At 37.4% G+C, this 21,409-nt stretch overlaps 1 protein-coding gene and 1 pseudogene across 1 annotated transcript in view; one reads left to right on the top strand and one right to left on the bottom strand.

Annotated features, from left to right (window-relative positions):
- Nucleotides 1-21,409, bottom strand: part of CADPS2 (calcium dependent secretion activator 2) — a 575,914-nt gene that overhangs the window by 72,834 nt on the left and 481,671 nt on the right. Inside the window, 1 exon segment of the mRNA XM_028525503.2 lies at nucleotides 7,135-7,291. Coding sequence (XP_028381304.1) covers nucleotides 7,135-7,291 — 157 coding nt within the window.
- Nucleotides 13,674-14,938, top strand: LOC114507907 (annotated as a pseudogene).

The following is a 21,409-nucleotide window of genomic DNA, read 5'->3' on the forward strand; positions in this document are numbered from 1 at the left end:
AGCCCTCTTAATATGTAGCCCCAGGCACCAGAGTGAGTGCTTCTATCTTCTCCATATGGTTTAACAAGGGTAGGTTAGGGTTTGGAGTTGCCACCTGTCCAAATCAAGCCTTCACAAGGCACATTCTCAATGTGACCTCATCTACGAATGCCTCTGACATTGGAGCTGAGGTGTGAAGGGAGAAAGGACTGCTCAGAAGGAGTCTCAAATAGTGCCTGTGAGAGCCTCGGTGGAGGACCAGCACTTACTTTGTTGATAAAAATAATCTTTTTTTCCTAAAGATTCTGTTTCCAAATATCACCTTGTCAGAAAATAATGAAGCATCAATGACATCGAGCGCAATGGTACAATTAGAAACAGTAAAAAACAAACAAGCAAACAAAAAACCCCAAAAGGCTTAAATAGATGGTAGAGTAGGGATGCGGATGTGCCCAATTATTTTGAACATCCCAATAATTAATAAACTAGTGTTGATTGTTTATATGCCAAAAAGAATCTTACATTTATAAAAACACTTGTTATAGGCTTTTAATAGTAAGATTCCAATAGATAATTTAAACCAAGATCCAATTGATAACAATTATTGAGACAATCAATAATCATTAGGTAAATGAAGGATAAGTAGATAAAAGAGTTCATGTACTGCTTTTAGGGTAAAAATATGTTGTTGGCTCCTGAGCCCATATAAACCATTTTATACTGTGCCACCCCCTTCCAGTCAACATTAGTAGAATACTAGGAAAAATAATCTTCCCCTCTAAAATTCTAATCAGGCATTTTGGAAGGAAACAAGTAATTGTTGATCAACCAAACACCAACCACAATAAAACAACAGACTTCACCATAAAATAATTATTCTAGGGACTATGAATTATATCAGCTATGAACAATGCAAGTACCAATGACTAAGGTACAAAATTAATATGTTACTTTCCATGTTGACAAATGCACATAATGAGGATCTCAATCACGGGAAATGCAAACACAGGCTTCAGGAGGCAAGTCAGGAGGATGGCAGCGCAGAAGAGCTTTCTGCAGAAGGAAACACACACACACACACACAAACACACACACCCCCCAAACTAAAACCCCTTGAGATCTAGCAGCAGCACTTAGCAGAGAATCTGGCACATGAAGTAAGCATTTAATGTCTACTTATTGAATAAATATCAATAAAAATCTATCCTCTACAGGAAACTCTGAGAACATCCCATTGAAGTTTAAGTAGAATAACAAACTCATTGGATTTTATTCTCCTATTAATTAAAAATCAGTAAGTATTTTTTATAAGTTTGGTAACGTTAATGTATACCTTTACTTGCATAATCTCCTAACGCTGCACCAAACTCGTCCTTTCCCCTTAAGGCACTTGTTAAAAAATATTCACCCATTCACTGAAAGTGACAAGGAATGGGAGCACTTGTCTTATAACGTTCATTACATTTGGGCAACGAATCCAAACTCAACAAATCCAGGTGTGGGTTCCTGATGCTCAGGGGGCCTCTAGTAGTTGCAGATGTTCTTGCAAATCTACAGTGAAGGATACACAGGCATTTAGGGAAGATTACCTTCTTTAAGGCACTAAATTCTAAAAAAATTATACAAAGCAGATTGAAATCTAAAAAGGTCTACATGTGATAAAGAAACCAGAGCAGTACTGTGGAATTCAAGTGGAAAAAAAAAAACAGCTGGCGGTTCCTTGCTTTTATAATTCTTTTACTATACTAGCCAGTAAAACAAATTCTAACATGTAATTTTGAATTCAATCATCTCTGGGGACTGGAGTTAAATACATTTCACATTTCATGCTTATTTCATCATCTGTAAACGTGGTTATCTACGAACTAGGCTGGCACACAGCCCTGCTGTACTACAGAAGTTATATCCCCTCTGTGTTGCTCCTAGCATGTGGATGTACAGATATATCTATAAACACCAACTCACGAATCTCAGATGCACGGCTCATTTAAGCACTTGAGGTAGAATAACACGCAGGTGTCAGCCTTCCATATTTCAAAGCTTGAAGATTAACCTAATATACAATATGGTGACCTAACAGTTCTTCATTTGAAAGAAATCTGAAAAATCATCTCTGATACAGCCTAAGTGTGAGAATAACCCAGCGGGATTTCCACCTCTTCATTTCTTAATGAGTTTTTTGATAATGAGAGGTGACTTTGCCAGTCACTCTGGGCTCTATTATGGCTAATTTGACTCCACTTCACTCTCTTTGTTAATTATTAACACTAGCCTTTTTATCCTCATGAGACATTCCAACTTTTCTTTTTTCGATTTTTATGAGCCCATCTTTATGAAGGTGAAAGTCTTGGAGAATAGGTTTTCACTTAGTGTAGAGCTCGAATATTTATTATTCATTTAGGCAGGGATGCTGTGACATTATTATATAAGCACGGGTGTTCTTCGGGATGGCTTTAATGTGCTAGCAATGTGAAAAGGCTGTTAATTAAAGAAGAAGCACCGTGGTATTTTTCACTTGGGAATCAGTTCCCAATAGAATGGTCATTTGCCACTTGCTAGCATATCCACAGATTAAAAGGTGACTAGCTCCAAGGGTCTGCCTTTCAGTGGTGCTGAAAGAAATGATTTGTGCCATTTGCAGATGGCTTTCATTTGGCAGAAGCAGTCACTTGCCATATCTGTATCGACAGGACAATTGTGGGAAATAGCATGCACGGGTAGCATCTATTTGTACACGTTTTGTAGTCATTCAGCATCATTTAAATACCACGTTAATTGCTTCATTGTGAAAACATTTGTTTCCCCTCAATTTTAATACATCTCTTTTTCAAAACTGTTTCCTTAGATACCATTTAAAGGGGTTGCCCATCCACAATGATCTCTTTAGTTTGAGGCGAGGAGATGAGGGTGGATGGAGGCAGGGGGAGAGGTGCAGGGGAAAGAGGTGCAGCGGAGGGCAGTATGTGTTGGACAGAAATGAGGAGCCCGAGTTTGTTTTCATCATCAGTCCTGCTCTGGGGATCAGTGGGCAAGTCTGTGAGGGGCGGGAGATTAGGGCCAGTTGCTAAAATGATGGTGCAGCTGGTACTCTTCCCTTGAGGAAAAACACATTTCATCTCCAAGGGTTCTTAAGGCTAAGACTTTCCCTAATCATGCTCAACTGTAAGAAAAGGCACATGACCCAGACAATATTTTTTCCACTGAAAACAGAAATTAAATTTTCTTGAATCCCTTTCCCCAATAATAGGTCAGTCTCCAAAATTCTGAATGTACACAGAATGTACGTGTAGATTTCGTGACGTACATGAATGTTTTGTGATGTACACACTGAGATGATATGTACCCTTATCTGGCCTTTTTTGTACTCTAACCAGCTCTCTTCCTCTGTCCCTACAGCTCAAGACCCTATAAACATTTTCAAGAAATCACCTATCTTCCTTAAAAAATCATAATATTTTATAAATGCCCCTAGAATCTGCTTTTATCACTATAGGTGGGGACGAACTAGGGACTAAGGAATTAGACCTCACTTTTCCTCTGTCCCTGATACCCTGTCAGCGAGCCCTGCGCCGGGCACCTCGCCTCTTAGGGCTTCTGTTTCCTCAGCTGGAAAATAGAGGGTCTTGTCTAAGACCCTTTCCCCTCTTCTAAAGAAAAAATACCTATTCTGGAATATCAAAGCATAAAGATTTTAATGAAAGATGGCAAACAACCAGTGGAATATCTAAATTAGTCATTAAAAAACAAAAACAAGTCAGCTATAAAGTTTTTAAGGTACAAATAAAGTACAAATTCTAACTAATACCTTTAATTAATTGGAGATATATTAGGAATTTTATTATGGAAAAAGCAAAATAAAATGTGACACTATTAGTGATAAATCACAATCATTTAAAAATCTCTATATAATCAGGGGCACACCACGTGTGAGGAAACAGTAAGCACTGTTACTCAGCAAATTGTCTCTGGTCCCAACACTGGACATTTAGAGCAATCTGTTCTTATTGCCCCTGGCTGGTTAAAGCTGCGAGTAGTTAGAATTTGGACTGTAACTCTAATGGGGTCAGTATGATAAAACCTGCCGTACTGTGGCAGTGATGTAACGATCTTTCTTTCAATGTGGGTTAAAAGGATACAAGTTTTGTATTTTCCCATTGGCTTTCAAAAAGGACAATTTGGAGGCAGTATAGGGTAACATTTAACTTTTAAAGAGAATTCACTAAATCACTGCCTAAATATTTCAGGAATTTAATAAAATAAACACAGTTATTAACATTATTACCAAAGGTGATATTAATAGCAAAAAAATATGTTTCACGAACTTGTGAGATATTGCTTGGCAGTTTTGGCTTTGGGTACCTGTGAGTTTGGGAAGCAAGTCACTGCATTCTACGCCCCAGCCCATACCGCAGCCCAAAACCAAACGGGAGTTACGGCACTGGGGAACTTTTCTACACACCTCACTACACAGACGGGCTGTTTTCCTCTGAAATAATTGATGTTTTCTAAAATCTACTTATCACCACAAAATCAAAGCCAAGATCTAGACTTAATCCCCAAATACATAATACTCAGAAGACATCAGTAAAAATAATGTTGTGTTTTGTTTGAGTAACATATACCAAAATGACATAAGTTAATCCTTTATACATTTAATAATAATCAATGTTATAGAAATGGTTTAAAACAGGAAAGGAATAGGTACCCATTTTGAACTAAATATTTGCAAGCCTGGCTGAAAATCAAATTTCTGTAATTCTTATTTTAGTGTTCTTTTTTGATATAACTCTCACAAATTCATATTTGCAATGTAACAGCCCTTTAAAAAAATAAATATCAAAAGATGTCAACTCACTGGAGTTGCAGTAGAGGTTCCCCAAGAAAACTTCTAAGAAATCTACATGTTTGGCTTTTTTCCATAAATTCTAATATGTTGAATAAGTTAAATGATTTATCATGTTTACTAATAGTATGACTATCAATATTAACAAATATTTCATTTTTAATAAACTCCAAAATAATCTAAATATGATCAATTCTTGGGTTTTCACGCAAACAGAGAAAGCAATGTTGGAATAATCCTACATTAACTTGTTCTCATTTAGGGAATTAATGCATGACAGGAGTACTTATTTCTGGGAACAAGTTTGTTGTTATACTTTTGTCTTAAGTTAGTATTAAGCCTGTCTGGTGATTTCTTAGCAGACGATGAATGAAGGTGAGACAATGGCAATAAAGAAGGTTGTTCTGAATCTGCTAGCTGGCAGGAGGGAACCAAATTGGAACTTAAAATCTAGATGAGGATAATTTGCAGAATGAATGATTCACATACAGATAACTGAATGTGGGTTAACAACTCCCGAGAGCAGACATTGTGGTTGAATCTGAAGTAGAAATTGTAGCTCACTTCTTTGATTTTTGAATAGAATCTTTTGGAAATAAAATATGAGAGAAAATGAGTAAGATGGTTGAAAGAATCAGGGCTGAAGTTTTAATAGTTAATATTCATAATATTTATTTAGCATCTATTATATATGAGCTAGTATTATATTTAATTGTCACTGCCAATGACACTGCAGGCACTATTATTTTCCTTCTTTTATAGATAAAGAATCTATAATTTACAGAGGTTAAGCTATTGTCAAAGGTCAAGTAGCAAGTGGTAGAGACAGATGTGAATCTGTCAAAGCCCATATTATTAATTACTATAACATGATGCCTCTCTTACTATAACAGGCATTCTTAACCCAGTGTCCTATCTGGATGTCTGTGGGGAGTCTGATACTACACACAATTTCCTATCTGTGTGAATTTTCCCCAGTAAAACAGTTGTAGTTTTAGCAGAGACTCATAAAGATGAACCAAAGAAAGGTAAGAAATAATGGACTAGAGTTATGAACAAAGCTGATTGATAGAGTAATTTAAAAAAAAAACAAAGATGAATATAAAAACTTAAATTTAAGTTTAAACTTAGAAGTACATAGTAGTGGTGTCCCGGAAACAGAGTGGCAAGAGGATCTAGTTTCGAATGTTTAAAATGCATGGACAAGGTGACTAAGGTCCTAGGAGGGCTGGAGCCACCGTGGGCCGCAGGAAGGCAGGCAGAAGAAAGGCATCTCTCACTGGGGTCTGGGTTACTCAGGTCACATGTGAGCGCTGTGTTCTTGTCAACACCACACTCCCGAGCAACAGTGGAAAATGGAGTGAAGTCTATTTAGAAAAAGGTGACAAGAATGATAATGAGCATGAAAACCCTATCACGTGAGGAAGAGTTGAATGGCCTGGGAATAATGGCCTAGACAAGGAAATACACAATAGAAGAAGGCTGTTACACTGATCAAATAAAGCAAGTCAGAACCAGAGTTTAGCGGGAGCCAGAGCTCAACCTGGTCTACAATGAAAAGAATTGTACAGAACAGGTAATTAGTGACCTCATGATTACTGCAAGTGTTGAAGCAAGCCTCTCAGTAGCTACTAAATGAGAGTTTAAAGAATCATTATACGAAAGGCCCAGGAATCTGTATGTTAAGAAGTGCCTCCCTAAAACTCTGATGAAAAAGTAGGTTTGTCCTGTTTGCTAGAAGACCATGTACCAAAATAATTGCAAAAGTTATATTGCTTTGGAAAAAAAATCTCAACAGAGAACCAATGCAATCTCCTTAACTTCTAAATACTAAGAGAGCAAGCCAAACCATACAGCAATATTACACTAGCATCTTTAGAGTCCCTTTCAGAAAACAATATTATCATAACACATATTATTGGAAGCCTTAACATAGCATGATTTCTAGAATAATGATACTTTTCCAAGATGTCTTTCAGAGATCAAAGTATTCTAAAGTGCTTTAGAAATGTTAACCTTTGGACACTTTTTGATTCACAAGGTACACTGAGAAGGGTATCTGTGCTATCATTCCTCAATGAAGGCAGGAGGGCAGGAACCAGTGGAGCTCCAGGGGCCAGTGGAGCAAGGTGGTAGTGCTGCTGGTTTCCCCAGATCCTGGCCTGTTACACTCAGGGACGAAGAGAAAACATAATGTTATGCATTTTGACTTTTGCTGCACGGTTGCAAGAGTTCTGTAAATACATATCCGCACACACAACATTCTCTCACCCCACCCTATTTCATAGACTAGAGCAAATGCAAGTGCTTACTGTCATTTCTGAGGAAATTATTAAGCAGCTGGAAAAGAGGAAAACTATCCCAGGAGTCTTGTGGCTGAGCCTCCAGTGCTGTATCCATATCCACTGTGAATAAAGACCAAAACTTCTCTGCATGCTCTGCCAATAAATCCGGCCACCAGGCAAATGCCTGTTAAAGGATAAAGAAATAATGTAAAAATACATTACTTGTTAGAAACATAGGCAAATACTATACCCCTTGAATACACGTCATTAGAAGTGCAGTTGTAGCCCTCGCTAGTGTGACTCAGTGGACCGAGTGCGGGCCTGAGAACCAAAGGGTTGCTGGTTTGATTCCCAGTCTAGGGCATGTGCCTGGGTTGCGGGCCAGGTCCCCAGTAGGGGAGTGGGAGCAAGAAGCAACCACATATTGATGTTTCTCTCCCTCTCTTTTTGCCTCCCTTTCCCTCTAACTAAAAATAAATAAATAAAATTAAAAAATAATTAAAAATAAAAGTACAGTTGTAGTGGAATATTGTAGAGTATGAAACCAAATGGTTAATACATCTTTTCACAGAAAAGAGAAATGCTGGACATGACACCAAAACATTCAAAGTAGTTATATTTAAACTATGAGAAATAAGGAATTTTTCTTTTTGCTTTATATATTTTTGAAATGCTCTAAGCATGTATTTTTAAAATAAAGCAATGGTAGCCGTTTTAAAGATTTTATTTTATTTATGTTTAGTGAGAGGGAAAGGGAGGGAGAAAGACAGGGAGAGAAATATCAATGTGTGAGAGAAACATCCATTAATTACCTCTCACATGTCCCCAACTGGGGACCTGGCTCAAAATCCAGGCATCTGCTGTGACCAGGAATTGAACTGGCAACCTTTCAGTTTGCAGGAAGACACCCAACCCACTGAGCCACACTAGTCAGGGCGGCCAGTGTACATTTTAATTCTACTTCAGATTTCACAGTTTATTCATTGATGCTTATTATTTAAATATGTGTATCTACAAAATTTCTTCTCACATAAAAACTCTTATTCCTTATTTGTAGTGTTTTCTTTATAAATCTAAGGTCCAGCTCTGACAGGTGTGACTCAGTTGGGTATTGTCCCATTAAGTGAAAGGTCACTGGTTTGATTCCCAGCACAGCACATGCCTAGATTGCACATTTGTCCCCATTTGGGGCATGTGTATGAGAGGCAACCTATCAGTGTTTCTTTTTAACATCAATATTTGACTTCCTCTTTTTCCCTCCCATCCCTTCTCTCTAAAAATAAATACATAAATAAAAAATTAAAAAGAAATCTAAGGTCAAAGATAAACACACTTTCATAGAGATTTCCTGACCCTCCTATGTGAATTAGGTTCTCCTAAATATAGTTCAGATATTTATTTATTTTATCTCTCTGACCCATTTATTTTACAGGTCTTAGTACTGCATACAGGACTACATTTGTGAATATCTTCATGTCCGCCTCTTAAATTAGATTTTATACTCAACCAGGCATTTCCTAATGCCTTTTAGGTAATGGCAATAATCACTTTTAAAAAGTTGTGCCGTTTAAATGGGTAAAAATAATATTTACTTTTTAGAAAGTTCTTGAAAATAAGCGTGTACTATGCTCATGGATTAGAAGAATTAACATCATCAAAATGTCCATACTACCCAAAGCAATTTATAGATTCAATGCAATCCCTATTAAAGTACCAATGACATATTTCACAGATATAGAACAAACATTTCAAAAATGTATACAGAACCATAAATGACCCCAAATAGCTGTAGCAACTTTGAGAAGGAACAACAAATTAGAAGGGATTACAATACATGACATTAAACTATATTACAAGGCCACTGTAATCAAAATGGCCTGGTACTGGTATGAGAATAGACACATAGACCAATGGAACAGAACAGAGAGCCCGGAAATAAACCCAAGTCTCTACAGTCAATTAATATTTAACAAAGGGGGCAGCAACATAAAATGGAGTAAAAATAGCCTCTTCAACAAATGGTGTTGGGAGATCTGGACAGTTACATGCAAAAAATCGAAACTCGATCACCAACTTACACCACACACAAATATAAATTCAGGTGTATAAAAGGCTTAAATATAAGTCATGACACCATAAAAGTCCTAGAGGAGACCATAGGCAGGGAAACCTCAGACATTCCATGCAGCAATATTTTCACCAATATCTTCCCTAGAGCAAGGGACACAAAGGAAATGATAAACCAATGAGACTTCATCACAATAAAAAGCTTCTGCGAGGCTAAAGAAAACATCAGCAAAATGAAAAGAGAACCAACTATATGGGAAAACATATTTGCCAATGGCACCTCAGGCAAGGGCTTGATCTCCAAAATATAAAGAACTTATATGACTCCACTCCAGGAAGACTAACAACCTAATTAAAAAATGGGCAAAAGAGTTGAACAGACACTTCTCCAAGGAGGACATACAGAGGGCCCAGAGACATATGAAAAAATGCTCAACATCACTAGCCATCAGAGAGATTCAAATTAAAACCACAATGCGGTATCACTTCACACCCACCAGAATGGCCATCATAACCAAATCAACAAACAAGTGTTGGAGAGGATTTGGAGAAAAGGGAACCCTTGTGCACTGTTGGTGGGAATGCAGACTGGTACAGCCACTGTGGAAAACAGTATGGAATTTGATCAGAAAACTAAAAATGGAACTGCCTTTTGACCCAGCAATTCAACTGCTGGGATTATATCCTATGAACCCTGAAACACCAATCCACAAGATCCTATGCACCCCAATGTTGATAGCACAATTTACAATAGCCAAGTACTGGAAGTAACCTGGAAGTAAGTGCCCATCAGTAAATGGGTGGATCAAAAAACTATGGTATATTTACATAATGAAATTCTATGCAGCAGAAAGAAAGAAGGAACTCTGACCCTTTGCAACAGCATGGATGGAACTGGAGAGCATTATGCTAAGTGAAATAAGCCAGGCGGTGAAAGACAAATACCACATAATCTCACCTTGAAGTGGAACCTAATCAACAAAACAAACAAGCAAGTAAAATATAACCAGAGACACTGAAATTAAGAACAATCTGGCAGTAGCTAGAGGGGAGAGGGAGGGGATAATGGTGCATAAGGGGAGAAGGTTTTTCAGGAAGAACTCTGAAGGACACATGGACAAAACCAACAGGGGTTGGAAGCAGGGGTGGGAGGTGGGGATGGCTGGGGTTAGGTTGGAGTGGTGGGGGATAAATGCAGACAACTATACTTGAATATCAATAAAATAATTTTAAAAAAAGAAAAGAAAAGAATGTGGCTTGATTATGGATCACAGCACCAAGCCTGCTTGACTGTGAAAACCAGCAGCAGACCAGCCAACCTACAGGCCCTGGCAGCCGGCCTGCTTGTTCGTGGTCCCTGCCAACTTGCCCACCCAGCAACTTTGCCTGGGCTGACTGGCGAAGGGTTTTCCCTGAAGAAGCAACTTTTTAAAGAATGAAAGAGGTGACTGCTTCTTCCAATGTGCAGACACCAATGCAAGGCTACAAGGATCATGAAGAATCAAAGAAACTTGACACCAACAAAGGAACAAAATAAAGTTTCAGTAACCACCCCCCCTCCCCCCATGGAGATCTATGAACTAATTGCCTGAAAGTGTTAAAAAATCATGTTAAATTCAGTGAGCCACAAGAGAACACACAGAGAACAAAATGATATCAGGAAAACAATACATGAAGAAAGTAGTAAGTTGTACAGAAACCATAGAAAACAGCCAAACAAGTATTCTTTTTTTTTAAAGGGTGGGATAAGGGAGTTCTTTTTTTTTTAAGATTTTATTTATTTATTTTTAGAGAGGGAAGTGGGGGAGAAAGAGAGAGAGAAACATCAATGTGCGGTTGCTGGGGGCCGTGGCCTGCAACCCAGGCATGTGCCCTGACTGGGAATCGAACCTGCAACACTTTGGTTCACAGCCTGCACTCAATCCACTGAGCTACACCAGCCAGGGCCCAAACAAGTATTCATCTCAGGAATACATGATTGAAAAATTCAACACAGAATTTCAGTAGCAGATTTGAACAAGAAGATAAAGAATCAATGAACTTGAAAACAAGTAATTTGAAGTTATACAGTTACAGTAACAAGAGGAAAACAAATTAAAAAAATGAAGAAAGCCTATGGAATGTATGGGACCTCTCTAAGAAAATGGATGATACCTATTATGGCAGTCCCAGATGAAAGAGAAAGGGGTGGAAAGCTTATTTAAAGAAACAGTGTGTTAAAATCCCCAAATCTGGACAGGAAAATGGACACCCAGATTCAAGCAGTCCAAAGGACACCAAATGGCTGGATCTAAAAATGTCTACACTGAGACACATTATAATTAAATTGTCGAAAGTCAAAGACAAAGGGAGAATTTTGAAAGTAGCAGAGAAATACGACTCATCATATACAAGGAGCCCTCTTCCCAATAAGGCTATGAGCAGATTTCTCAGCAGAAATCTTGGAAGCTTGCAAGTAGTGGTAAGATACATACAAAACGCTGCCCTGACTGGTGGCTCAGTTGGTTGGGTGTCATCCCACAAAGTGAAAGTTCGCTGATTTGATTCTAATTCCCAGTTGGGGCATAATGGTGTTTCTCTTCTCTTTCTCCCTCCCTTCTCCTCTGTAAAAGTAAATAAATAAAATAGTTTTTAAAAACTTATATACAGCTACTTCTGGCAAGATGGAAGCATAGGTGGATGCACTGTACCTCCACGCACAACCAAGATTAGAACAACAACAATTTAGAGCTAGAATAACACACAGAACTGACAGAGAATTTATCTGAATGGAAGTCGGACAGCCAAGAAGTTGAAGTAGACCCATTTACCCAGACAGGTAGGCAGGGCGGAGCCAGGCAGGCGCAGGTCGGCAGTAGCGCATGGTGATGGGGAGAAATCTGCTTGAACTGGGCGCGAACTGGGCCCGTGAGCCATCTGGGGCATGCAAGATCGCAGCAGTGTGAGTGTGCAAGTGGAGGCTGGTGGACCCAGTGAAGCAGCGATTGTGGACCAGGGCAGAGCGAGCAACCCAGGATCCCAAAGAAGGGACTGTGTTCCCGGGAGAATGGAACTACTGCCATTTTTCCCTCCTGCCCCCATACCCGTCCCCACATACAACGTCACAATCTAGCCACTGGGGTGCCCAGCCCAGGTAAACACCTAAGGCTCTGCCCCTCACTGTAACAAGAGCGACCAGACCAGGAAAAAAAGAAAAAAAAAGGAGAGACAGGGAGACATATGTTTCCAACAGAAGAACAGATCAGTCCCCCAGGACTCATCCTTTTGAGCGACCAAGAAATAGCCAATCTATCAGATGCACAGTTCAAAACACTGGTGATCAGAAAGCTCACGGAATTGGTTGATTTTGGGTGCAAATTAGATGAAAAGATGCAGGTCACCATAAAAGAGATGAAGGAAGATACACAGAGGAGAGCCAATAGTAAAGGGAAGGAAACTGGGTCTCAAAACAATACAGTGAACCAGAAGGAAGACAGAAACAACCAGGCAGGAAAACATGAAGAAATAAGAATTCAAAAAAACGAGGAGAAGCTTAGGAACCTCAAGGACATCTTTAAACGTTCCAAAATCTGAATTATAGGGGTACCAGAAGGGGAAGGGGAAAAGCAACAGATTGAGCACATATTTGAACAAATAATAAAGGAGAACTTCCTCAATCTGGCAAAGGAAATAGTCTTCCAAGAAATCCAGGAAGCTCAGAGAGCCCCAAAGAAGTTGGACCCAAGAAGAAACACACCAAGGCACATCATAATTACATTAGCCAAGGTAAAAATGAAGGAGAGAATCCTAGAAGCAGCAAGAGATAAGGGGACAGTAACCTACAAAGGAGTTCCCATCAGACTGTCAGCTGATTTCTCAAAAGAGACCTTATAGGCAAGAAGGGGCTGGAAAGAAATATTCCAAGTCATGAAAGACAAGGACCTACATCCCAGATTGCTCTATCCAGCAAAGTTTTCATTTAGAATGGAAGGGCAGATAAAGTGCTTCTCAGATAAGGTCAAGTTAAAGGAGTTCATCACCACCAAGCCCTTATTTTATGAAATGTTAAAGGGACTTATCTAAGAAAAGAAGATAAGGAAAAAACATGTATAGTAAAAGAACAGCAAACTCACAATTATTAACAACCATACTTAAAGCAAAACCAAAAGAAACTAAGCAAACAACTAGAACAGGAACAGATCCACAGAAATGGAGATCACATGGAGGGTTAGCAACAGGGGAGTGGGAGGAGGAGAGAGGGGGAAAAGGGACAGAGAATAAGTAGCATAGAATGTACGCTGAAAATAGATAGGGGGAGGGTAAGAATAGTATGGGAAATGTAGAAGCTAAAGAACTCGTAAGTATGACACATGGTCATGAACTAAAGGGGGGGATATGGGTGGGAGAGGGTTTACAGGGTGGAGGGGAGTGAAGGGGGAAAATGGGACAACTGTAATAGCATAATCAATAAAATATACTAAAAAAACCTTATATCCAGAGTGCTAAAAAAACCTGCCAACCAAGAATACTATCCTCTAAAGATGAAACAAAATTGTCCTTTAAATTTAATGAACATCGTGGGAACATTTTCCTCAAAACTTTTTACTCTTCACAAAGATCCCTTTACTAAATTAGCTGTAGAAGTTGTTCTCATATTGAAAGGCTCTGGTAATCTGGAGGCAATGCACATCCTCAAGAAGCTGGCGGATTCCTATTTAGATGAAGGCTTTCTGTTGGATAAAAAAAATTGAAGCAAACCAATCAAAACAAACTGAAAATGCTAAAGTTCTTATTGCAAATACTGGTATGGGTTCAGACAAAAAAAAGATATTGGGTTCCTGTGTAGTAGTTGATTCTACAACAAAGGTTGCTGAAATAAAACATGTAGAAAAGGAAAAAAGGAAGGGAAAAGATGAATGCATTTTTAAGCATGGGATAAACTGCTTTATTAACAGGCAATTAATTTACAACTAGCCCAAACAGCTCTTTGGTGTGGCTGGTGTTATGGCTATTGGACATGCAAATTTTGCAGGTGTGAAATGCCTGGCTCTTGTCACAGGTGGTAAAATTGCCTTTACCTTTGACCACCCAGAACCAGTGAAGCCTAGAAGTTGAAAGCTTACTGAGGAAGTTATAATTGGAGAAGACAAGCACCTTCAATTTTCTGGGGTAGCCCTTGGAGAGGCCTACACTATAATTCTTCATGGTACTACTCAACAAATTTTATATGGAACAGAAAGATCTTTGCATGATGCTCTTGGTGTTCTTGCCCAAACTGTGAAGGATTCTGCAACATTTTATGGAGAAGGCTGTTCTGAGATGCTGATGGCCCATGCTGTGACACAGCTTGCCAGTAAAACACCAGGTAAAGAAGCTGTTGCAATGGGGTCTCATGCTAAAGCACTGAGAATGTTGCCAACTAAAATAGCTGACAATGCAGGCTATGACAGTGCAGATCTGGTTGCACCATTCTGAGCTGTCCACAGTGAGGGCAATACACCAACTGGACTTGATGTGAAGGAAGGTAGTATTGATGACATGGAAATACTAGATATAATAGAAAGTCTCCAAATGAAGTGGCAAGTTCTTCTAAGTACAGCTGAAGTAGCAGAGGCGATTCTACACGTGGACAACATTATCAAAGCAGCAGCATGGAAACGTGTCCTTGATCATCACCCCTGTTAAGTATTTCTGTATGCTGTTATGCTCTGGACCAGTTCATAGCAATGTTGTTTGAAAGACTTTGACTTCTTAAAGAAAACTGTGGAATTGAAGTTTATCTGTGGTTCTTACATCCTGAGGTCTGGACATTTAGCTGATGTTTTATTTTAACTTGGGTCTAATTTATTTGCTGTTTATTTTCCATAAAAATCAGTTGATTTAAAAGTCCATTTATCATACTGTGCATCAAAAAATGAACAATTAAAAACATTAAAATAAAAGTGAATGAGCAAGCAAAAACTGAACAAGTATGTCACCACTAGATCTGTCTTACAAAAAATGATAAAAGGAATCCTTCAAATGGAGACAAAATGTTGTGAATATACACAGAAACACAAATGTATATGAAAGTATAAATCTCACTGATCCAGGTAAATATATGAACAAACAGTAATAGAATATTATAACGGTGGTACATGCATCTTCTTAACCCTAATGTAAACTCTGAAAATGTATTAACAACTACTAACACAAAAATTTGTTCGTGGATAGAAGAAATAAATTCAGTATAGAAGAAATAAATTCTCACATCAATAACATAATATGTGTGTTGGGGGAAATAAAAGTGTAAGGTTTCATATATGTTTCAATTGAGGCTGTTATCAGTTTAAAATAGAATGTTCAAATCTCTGGAGTCCAGCTGAGAGGTCAGTCCTTATCTGGATAAAACAAGATACAACTATATGTTGCTTACAAGAGACCCAATTTAGATTTTAGGACACACATAGGTTGAGAGTGGAGGGATAGAAAAAAATATCCCATGTAAATGGTAACCAAAAGAGAGCAGGGATAGCTATATTTACATCAAACAAAGTAGCAAAATAATTGCCACAAGAGACAAGGAAGTTCATTACATAATGACAAAAGGGTCAATTCACCAGGATGATAGAAATATATACACACAAATATATATATATATATATCATCAGAGCACTGATATATATATGAAATACATTAACAGATCTAAAGGGAGAAATAGAGAGCAATACAATTACAATAGAAAACTTCAATACTGCACTTTTAATAAGAGACAGATCATCCAGACAAAAAGTTAATAAGGAAATAGCAGACTTCAACCACACTATAGTTCAAATAGACCTAAAAATATACACAGAATATTTCACCCATCAGCAGCACACAACACATTCCTCTTAAGTATACACAGAACATTCTCCAGGTTACATTACATGCTAAGTCACAAAAAATGTCTTAACAAGTTTAAGACTGAAATCATCCCAGCTATCTTCTCAAACATCAATGGAATAAAATTAGAACTTAATAACAAATGGAAAAGAGAAAAATTCACAAATGCATGGACATTAAACAAGACACTCTTGGACAACCACTGGGTCAAAGAAGAAACCAAAAAGGAAACAGAAAATATTTTGAGACAAACAGAGATGAAAATAAAACATACCAAAATTTATGGGATACAGTAAAAGCAGTACTAAGAAGACTTTAGAAAAATAAAATCTTCTTAGAAAAAAAAACACCAATAGTACATTTTTAAAAAGACAGATTTCATTTAAAAAAATCAAATGTTACAGCTCAAGGGACTAAAAAAGGAACAAATTAAGTCTGAAGTTAGAAAAAGAAAGAAAAAAAGAGACTGGGGCATAAATAAAGAACAAAAAAAAAGATCAATGAAACTAAGAGTTGGTTTTTTAAAGGTAAATAATATCAATAAACCTTCAGTTAGACTAACAAAGAAAAAAGAGAGAAGACTCAAATAAAATCGTAAGTGAAAAAGGAAACATTATAAGTGATGCCACAGAAATAAAGATAATAAATATCATTATGAACAATCATACATAAAAAAACTGGACAACCTAGAAGAAATGGATAAATTCCTAGAAATGTACAAACCATCAAGACTAAATCAAGGAGAAGCATAAAACTTCAACAGACCAAAAACAAATAAGGAATTTGAATTAGTAATCAAAAATTTCCCAACAAGAACAGCCCAAGACCAGATCATATGAATGTTTCCAATCCATGATCATCAGATGTCTTTCCAGTTATTTGTGACTGCTTTAATTTCTTTCACTGGTGTTTTATACTTTTTTAAAAAAATGGAATTTGAAGATGTTTATCACGTTCTATTTTTGGTGGAAAAAACGTAACATACATTTATTTAGCACTACCTTGTGGAATAGACAAAGGGAAGCTGAGGAAGAGGCTTTTCCTTCTCCTCCTCCATTGCTAACGACTGGCTGATGAGTACTTCCTGCAGTAGTGGGCAGCACATTTAACATTTATTAATATTCTCCTTCCAGAGAAAGCAGCAATTCACCATTTTCTTTCAGTTCCTTAACAATGTCCAGCCCTCCAATGAGCTCCCCTTTCACACACAGCTGAGGGTGTGTTGGCCACTTGGAGAATGTTTTCAATCCTTGCCACACTTCTTCATCCTCCAACATATCAAATGTCTCATATTCAACACCAGTGCTATTTAGTATTTCCAGAGTTTGCCAAATCCACATTTAGCTTCCTGCTTGTTTTCTTTCATAAAGAGCATCACAGAAGCTTTATTTGTCATTACTTTGAGCCTTGCTTCTAATCTGGGAGCTCTAAGGCAAATTGTATCTAGTTTTTCAGATGCTTCCAGCTGCTTAACTGTAGAGTCCTCCTATGAGCTTGCCAGAAACACAGAGCTGAGAATTCTTGAAAAACAGAAAGATGGCATCAGAACTAATTTCATATTGTTCAGGTACTTCAGATACAGCTTCAGCTTCCTACTTTACAAACAAAAATTGGGGTGTTCTTTGGCTAACTGTGACATCACGTTGTTCATTTGATCACACTGTGGAGCACATGGTGCCCAAAAATGGATCACAAGGGGGCACTTGGCTCTGAGGCACAGCAGCTCCTCAAACTGCTGGGCTGAACCATCGTCCACTCTGCCTCCACCACCCCCTGAACCATCCACCAGTGTTTTATACTTTGCACAGCACAATTATTCCACCTCCTTGGTTAAGTTTATTCCTATGATTTTATTGGGTTGGCCAAAGAGTTTGTTTAGTTTTTTCCATAAAAGACATATTTTTCATTTTCACCAATAACTTTATTGATTTGGGTATTTTAAGTATGTTGACTATCTCCCATGTGGTATTATGTTGATCTAATTAATGTCTTGATTTGATTGCTATCAACTTTGACTGGTTTAAATGACCCTGGAGCGTCATCCAGTGAGAAATCTCTAGCACAAAACTTTGTAAACCACTTTTGACATGTTTTACCTGTCACAGCACCTTCTCCATACACTGCACAAATCTTTCTTTTTGCATTTCAGTTGCATTTTTACCTTTCTTAACATAACAAACTGCATGCCAAAAACATTGCATATTTTCTTCCATTTTCAATATTAAAATGGCTATGTAAAAGTTCTCCAATTCTGATGTTTTTAAAATGCACACTGATACGACAGCTGTCAGAATACAATATTGTTTTGAATGAAGTTTCAGACAACTAAGCACTCCTACAGACATCTTTTTGACCAACCCAATATTCTTTTTCATACTATTGTAAATGAGATTGTTTCTTAATTAATTTTTCAAACTGGCAACCCTTTGGTTTACAGACCAGCTCTCAATCCATTGAGCCACTCCAGTCAAGGCTCTTAATTTGTTTTTCAGATAGTTTAGTGTATAGAAATGATTCTATATCCTGCACCTTTGCTGCATTTATTTATTAGTTTTAGTAGTTTTTTATAGTCCTTATGGTTTTCTACATATAAGAGCACATCATCTGCAAAGATAATTTGACTTCTGCATTTCCAATGTGGATGCATTTTATTTCTTTTCCTTGCCTTATTGTTCTGACAAGGATTTCCAGCACTGTGCTGGAAAAAAAGTGGTAAAAGTAGACATCTTTGTTAAATTCTGGATATATAGGGGAATTTTTCAGTTTTTCACAATTGAGAATGATGTTACCTGTGGACTTTTCATATATAATCTTTTCCGTGTCAAGGTAAGTACCTTCTATAACTAACGTATTAAGGGTTTTTATCAATAAATGGTGTAAAATTTTATTAAATGTTTTTTCTGCATCTACTGAGATGATCATGTGATTTCAAACCTTCTTTTCTTAATGTAGTGTATCACCTTGACGATTTATGTATGTTGAACCATCTTTGCATCCCAGGGATAAATACCACCAGTGGATTTATGATCCTTTCAATATGCTGCTGGAATCAACATGCTAATATTTTGTTGAGGATTTACGCATCTGTATTCATAAGGGACATTGTCTAGTAGTTTTCTTTTCTTGTAGTGTCCTTGTCTGGCTTTGATATCAAGATGATGCTGTTTTCATAAAATGAGTTTAAAAGTATTTCCTCTTCCATTTTTCTGGATGAGTTTAAGAAGGACTGGTCCTAGTTTTTACATTGTTGGAAGGTTACTGATTACTGATTCAAATTCCTTATTTGTTTTTGATCTGTTCAAGTGTTCCATTTCTTCTTGATAGCTTGCATGTTTCTAGGAATTTATACATTGTCATATTGTCCATATGACCTCATATTTGAATCTACAGATTTAATGCAACCACTTTCAAAATCCCACTGGCATTTTGTACAGAAATAGAAAGCATAATCCCAAAGTTTAGTGGAACCACAAAAGACCCCAGATAGTCAAACCAAACTTGAGAAATAATAAAGCTGTTCTTGATTTCAAAATATATTACTAAGCTATGGTAATTATAATAGCATACTACTGGTAAACAAACAAACAAACAAACCAGACACATACACCAATGAAACAGAAGAGAGAGCCCAGAAATAAACCCATGCATATATGGACAACTAATCTTGGACAAAGGTGCTAAAAAAAAAACCACATGAGGTGGAGAGGGTTTTAATAGATGATGCTGAGAAAACTAAGTATCCACATGCAAAATAATGAAATTGAACCCTTATCTTACATAATTCACAAAAATCAACTAAAAATATCAAACATAAAATCTGACACTGTGAAATTCCTAGAATAAAACATAGGGGAAAATGCTTTTTGACACTGGCCTTGGGAATAATTTTTTGGATATGACACCAAAACTACAGGTAACAAAACAGAAAAATAAGCAGGACCAAATCAAACTAAAAAGTTTCTGCACAGCAAAGTGAAAAGGAAACTCATGGAATGGGAGAAAATATTTGCACAAAATATATCTTATAAAGAGTTAATATCCAAAAATACATTAGAAACTCCTACAGGTCAATAGCAAAAAGCAAGCAAACAAACAGAAACAATAACAAAAAACATACTATATGGTTAAAAGATGGGCAGAACCCCCCCCCCAAAGAAAACACTGAATAGACATTTCTCTGAAGAAGACTGACAAATGGCTAAAAGGAATATGAAAAGGTCCTCAACATCAGTAATAATTTGATTTTCAATAGCAATTAAAAACCACAGGGAGTTATCACTTCACACCTGTTAGAGTGGCTATTATAAAGGAAATAAAAGAGAAGTTTATTGAGGATGTTGAGAAAAGAGAATGTTTGTACACTGTTTGAGGGAATATAAATGTCAAAGCTGATGGACATTATACTAAGTTAAATAAACCAGACACAGGCCCTGGCTGGTGTGGCTCAGTGGATTGAATGCTAGCCTGCAAACCAAAGGGTGTCAGGTTCAATTCCCAGTCAGGGCACTTGCCTGGGTTGTGGGACAGGTCCCCAGCAGGGGGCGCATGAGAGGCAATCACACATTAATGTTTCTCTCCCTCTCTTTCTCCATCCCTTTCCCTTTCTCTAAAAATAAGTAAATAAAATCTTTAAAAAAGCAAACCAGACACAGAAGGACAAATACTGCATGATTCTATTTTTATGAGGAACCTAAAACAGTCAAATTCATAAAAGCAGAGAGTGGAAAGGAATTTTTCAGAAAGTAGAATAGCTGGGCGGGGGGGGGGGGGCAGTTGTGAAACAGGGACATATTATTGAAAGGGTACAAAGTTTTGACTATACAAGATGATCAAATCCCAGAGATCTGATGTATACTGTAATGCCTATAGTTACTGATACTGCACTCAAAATTTTGCTTTTGAGCACATTTTGTGTTAAGTGCTCTTATCACACACAAAAATATTGTGGAATTCTCTGGTCACAGTAATCTTAGTTTTGTTTTAATTTGCATTTCTCTAATTATAAATAAGCTTATACATTTTTTCATATGTTGAAGGGCTCTCTTTATACTGTATTTAGTGAATTGTCTTTTCCCTATTTAAAATTTAGACTTTGGTTATAACTTTTTAATCAGCTAACTATAAAACATTCATACTTCTGTGACAGAGATATTTTTATTCTTCCAATTAAATTTAATCTTTTTTTAAAAAAAGATTTTATTTATTTATTTCCAGACAGAAGAGAAGGGAAGGAGAAAGAGAGGGAGAGAAACATCAGTGTGTGGTTGCCTCTTTCACACCCCCCAGTGGGGATCTGGCCCACAACCCAGGCATGTGCCCTGACTGGGAACCGAACTGGTGACCATTGCAGGTCCAGGCTCAATCCACTGAGCCACATCAGCCAGGGCAAAAT

Source organism: Phyllostomus discolor, chromosome 10 (assembly GCF_004126475.2).
Source record: "Phyllostomus discolor isolate MPI-MPIP mPhyDis1 chromosome 10, mPhyDis1.pri.v3, whole genome shotgun sequence".
Classification (NCBI taxonomy): domain Eukaryota; kingdom Metazoa; phylum Chordata; class Mammalia; order Chiroptera; family Phyllostomidae; genus Phyllostomus; species Phyllostomus discolor.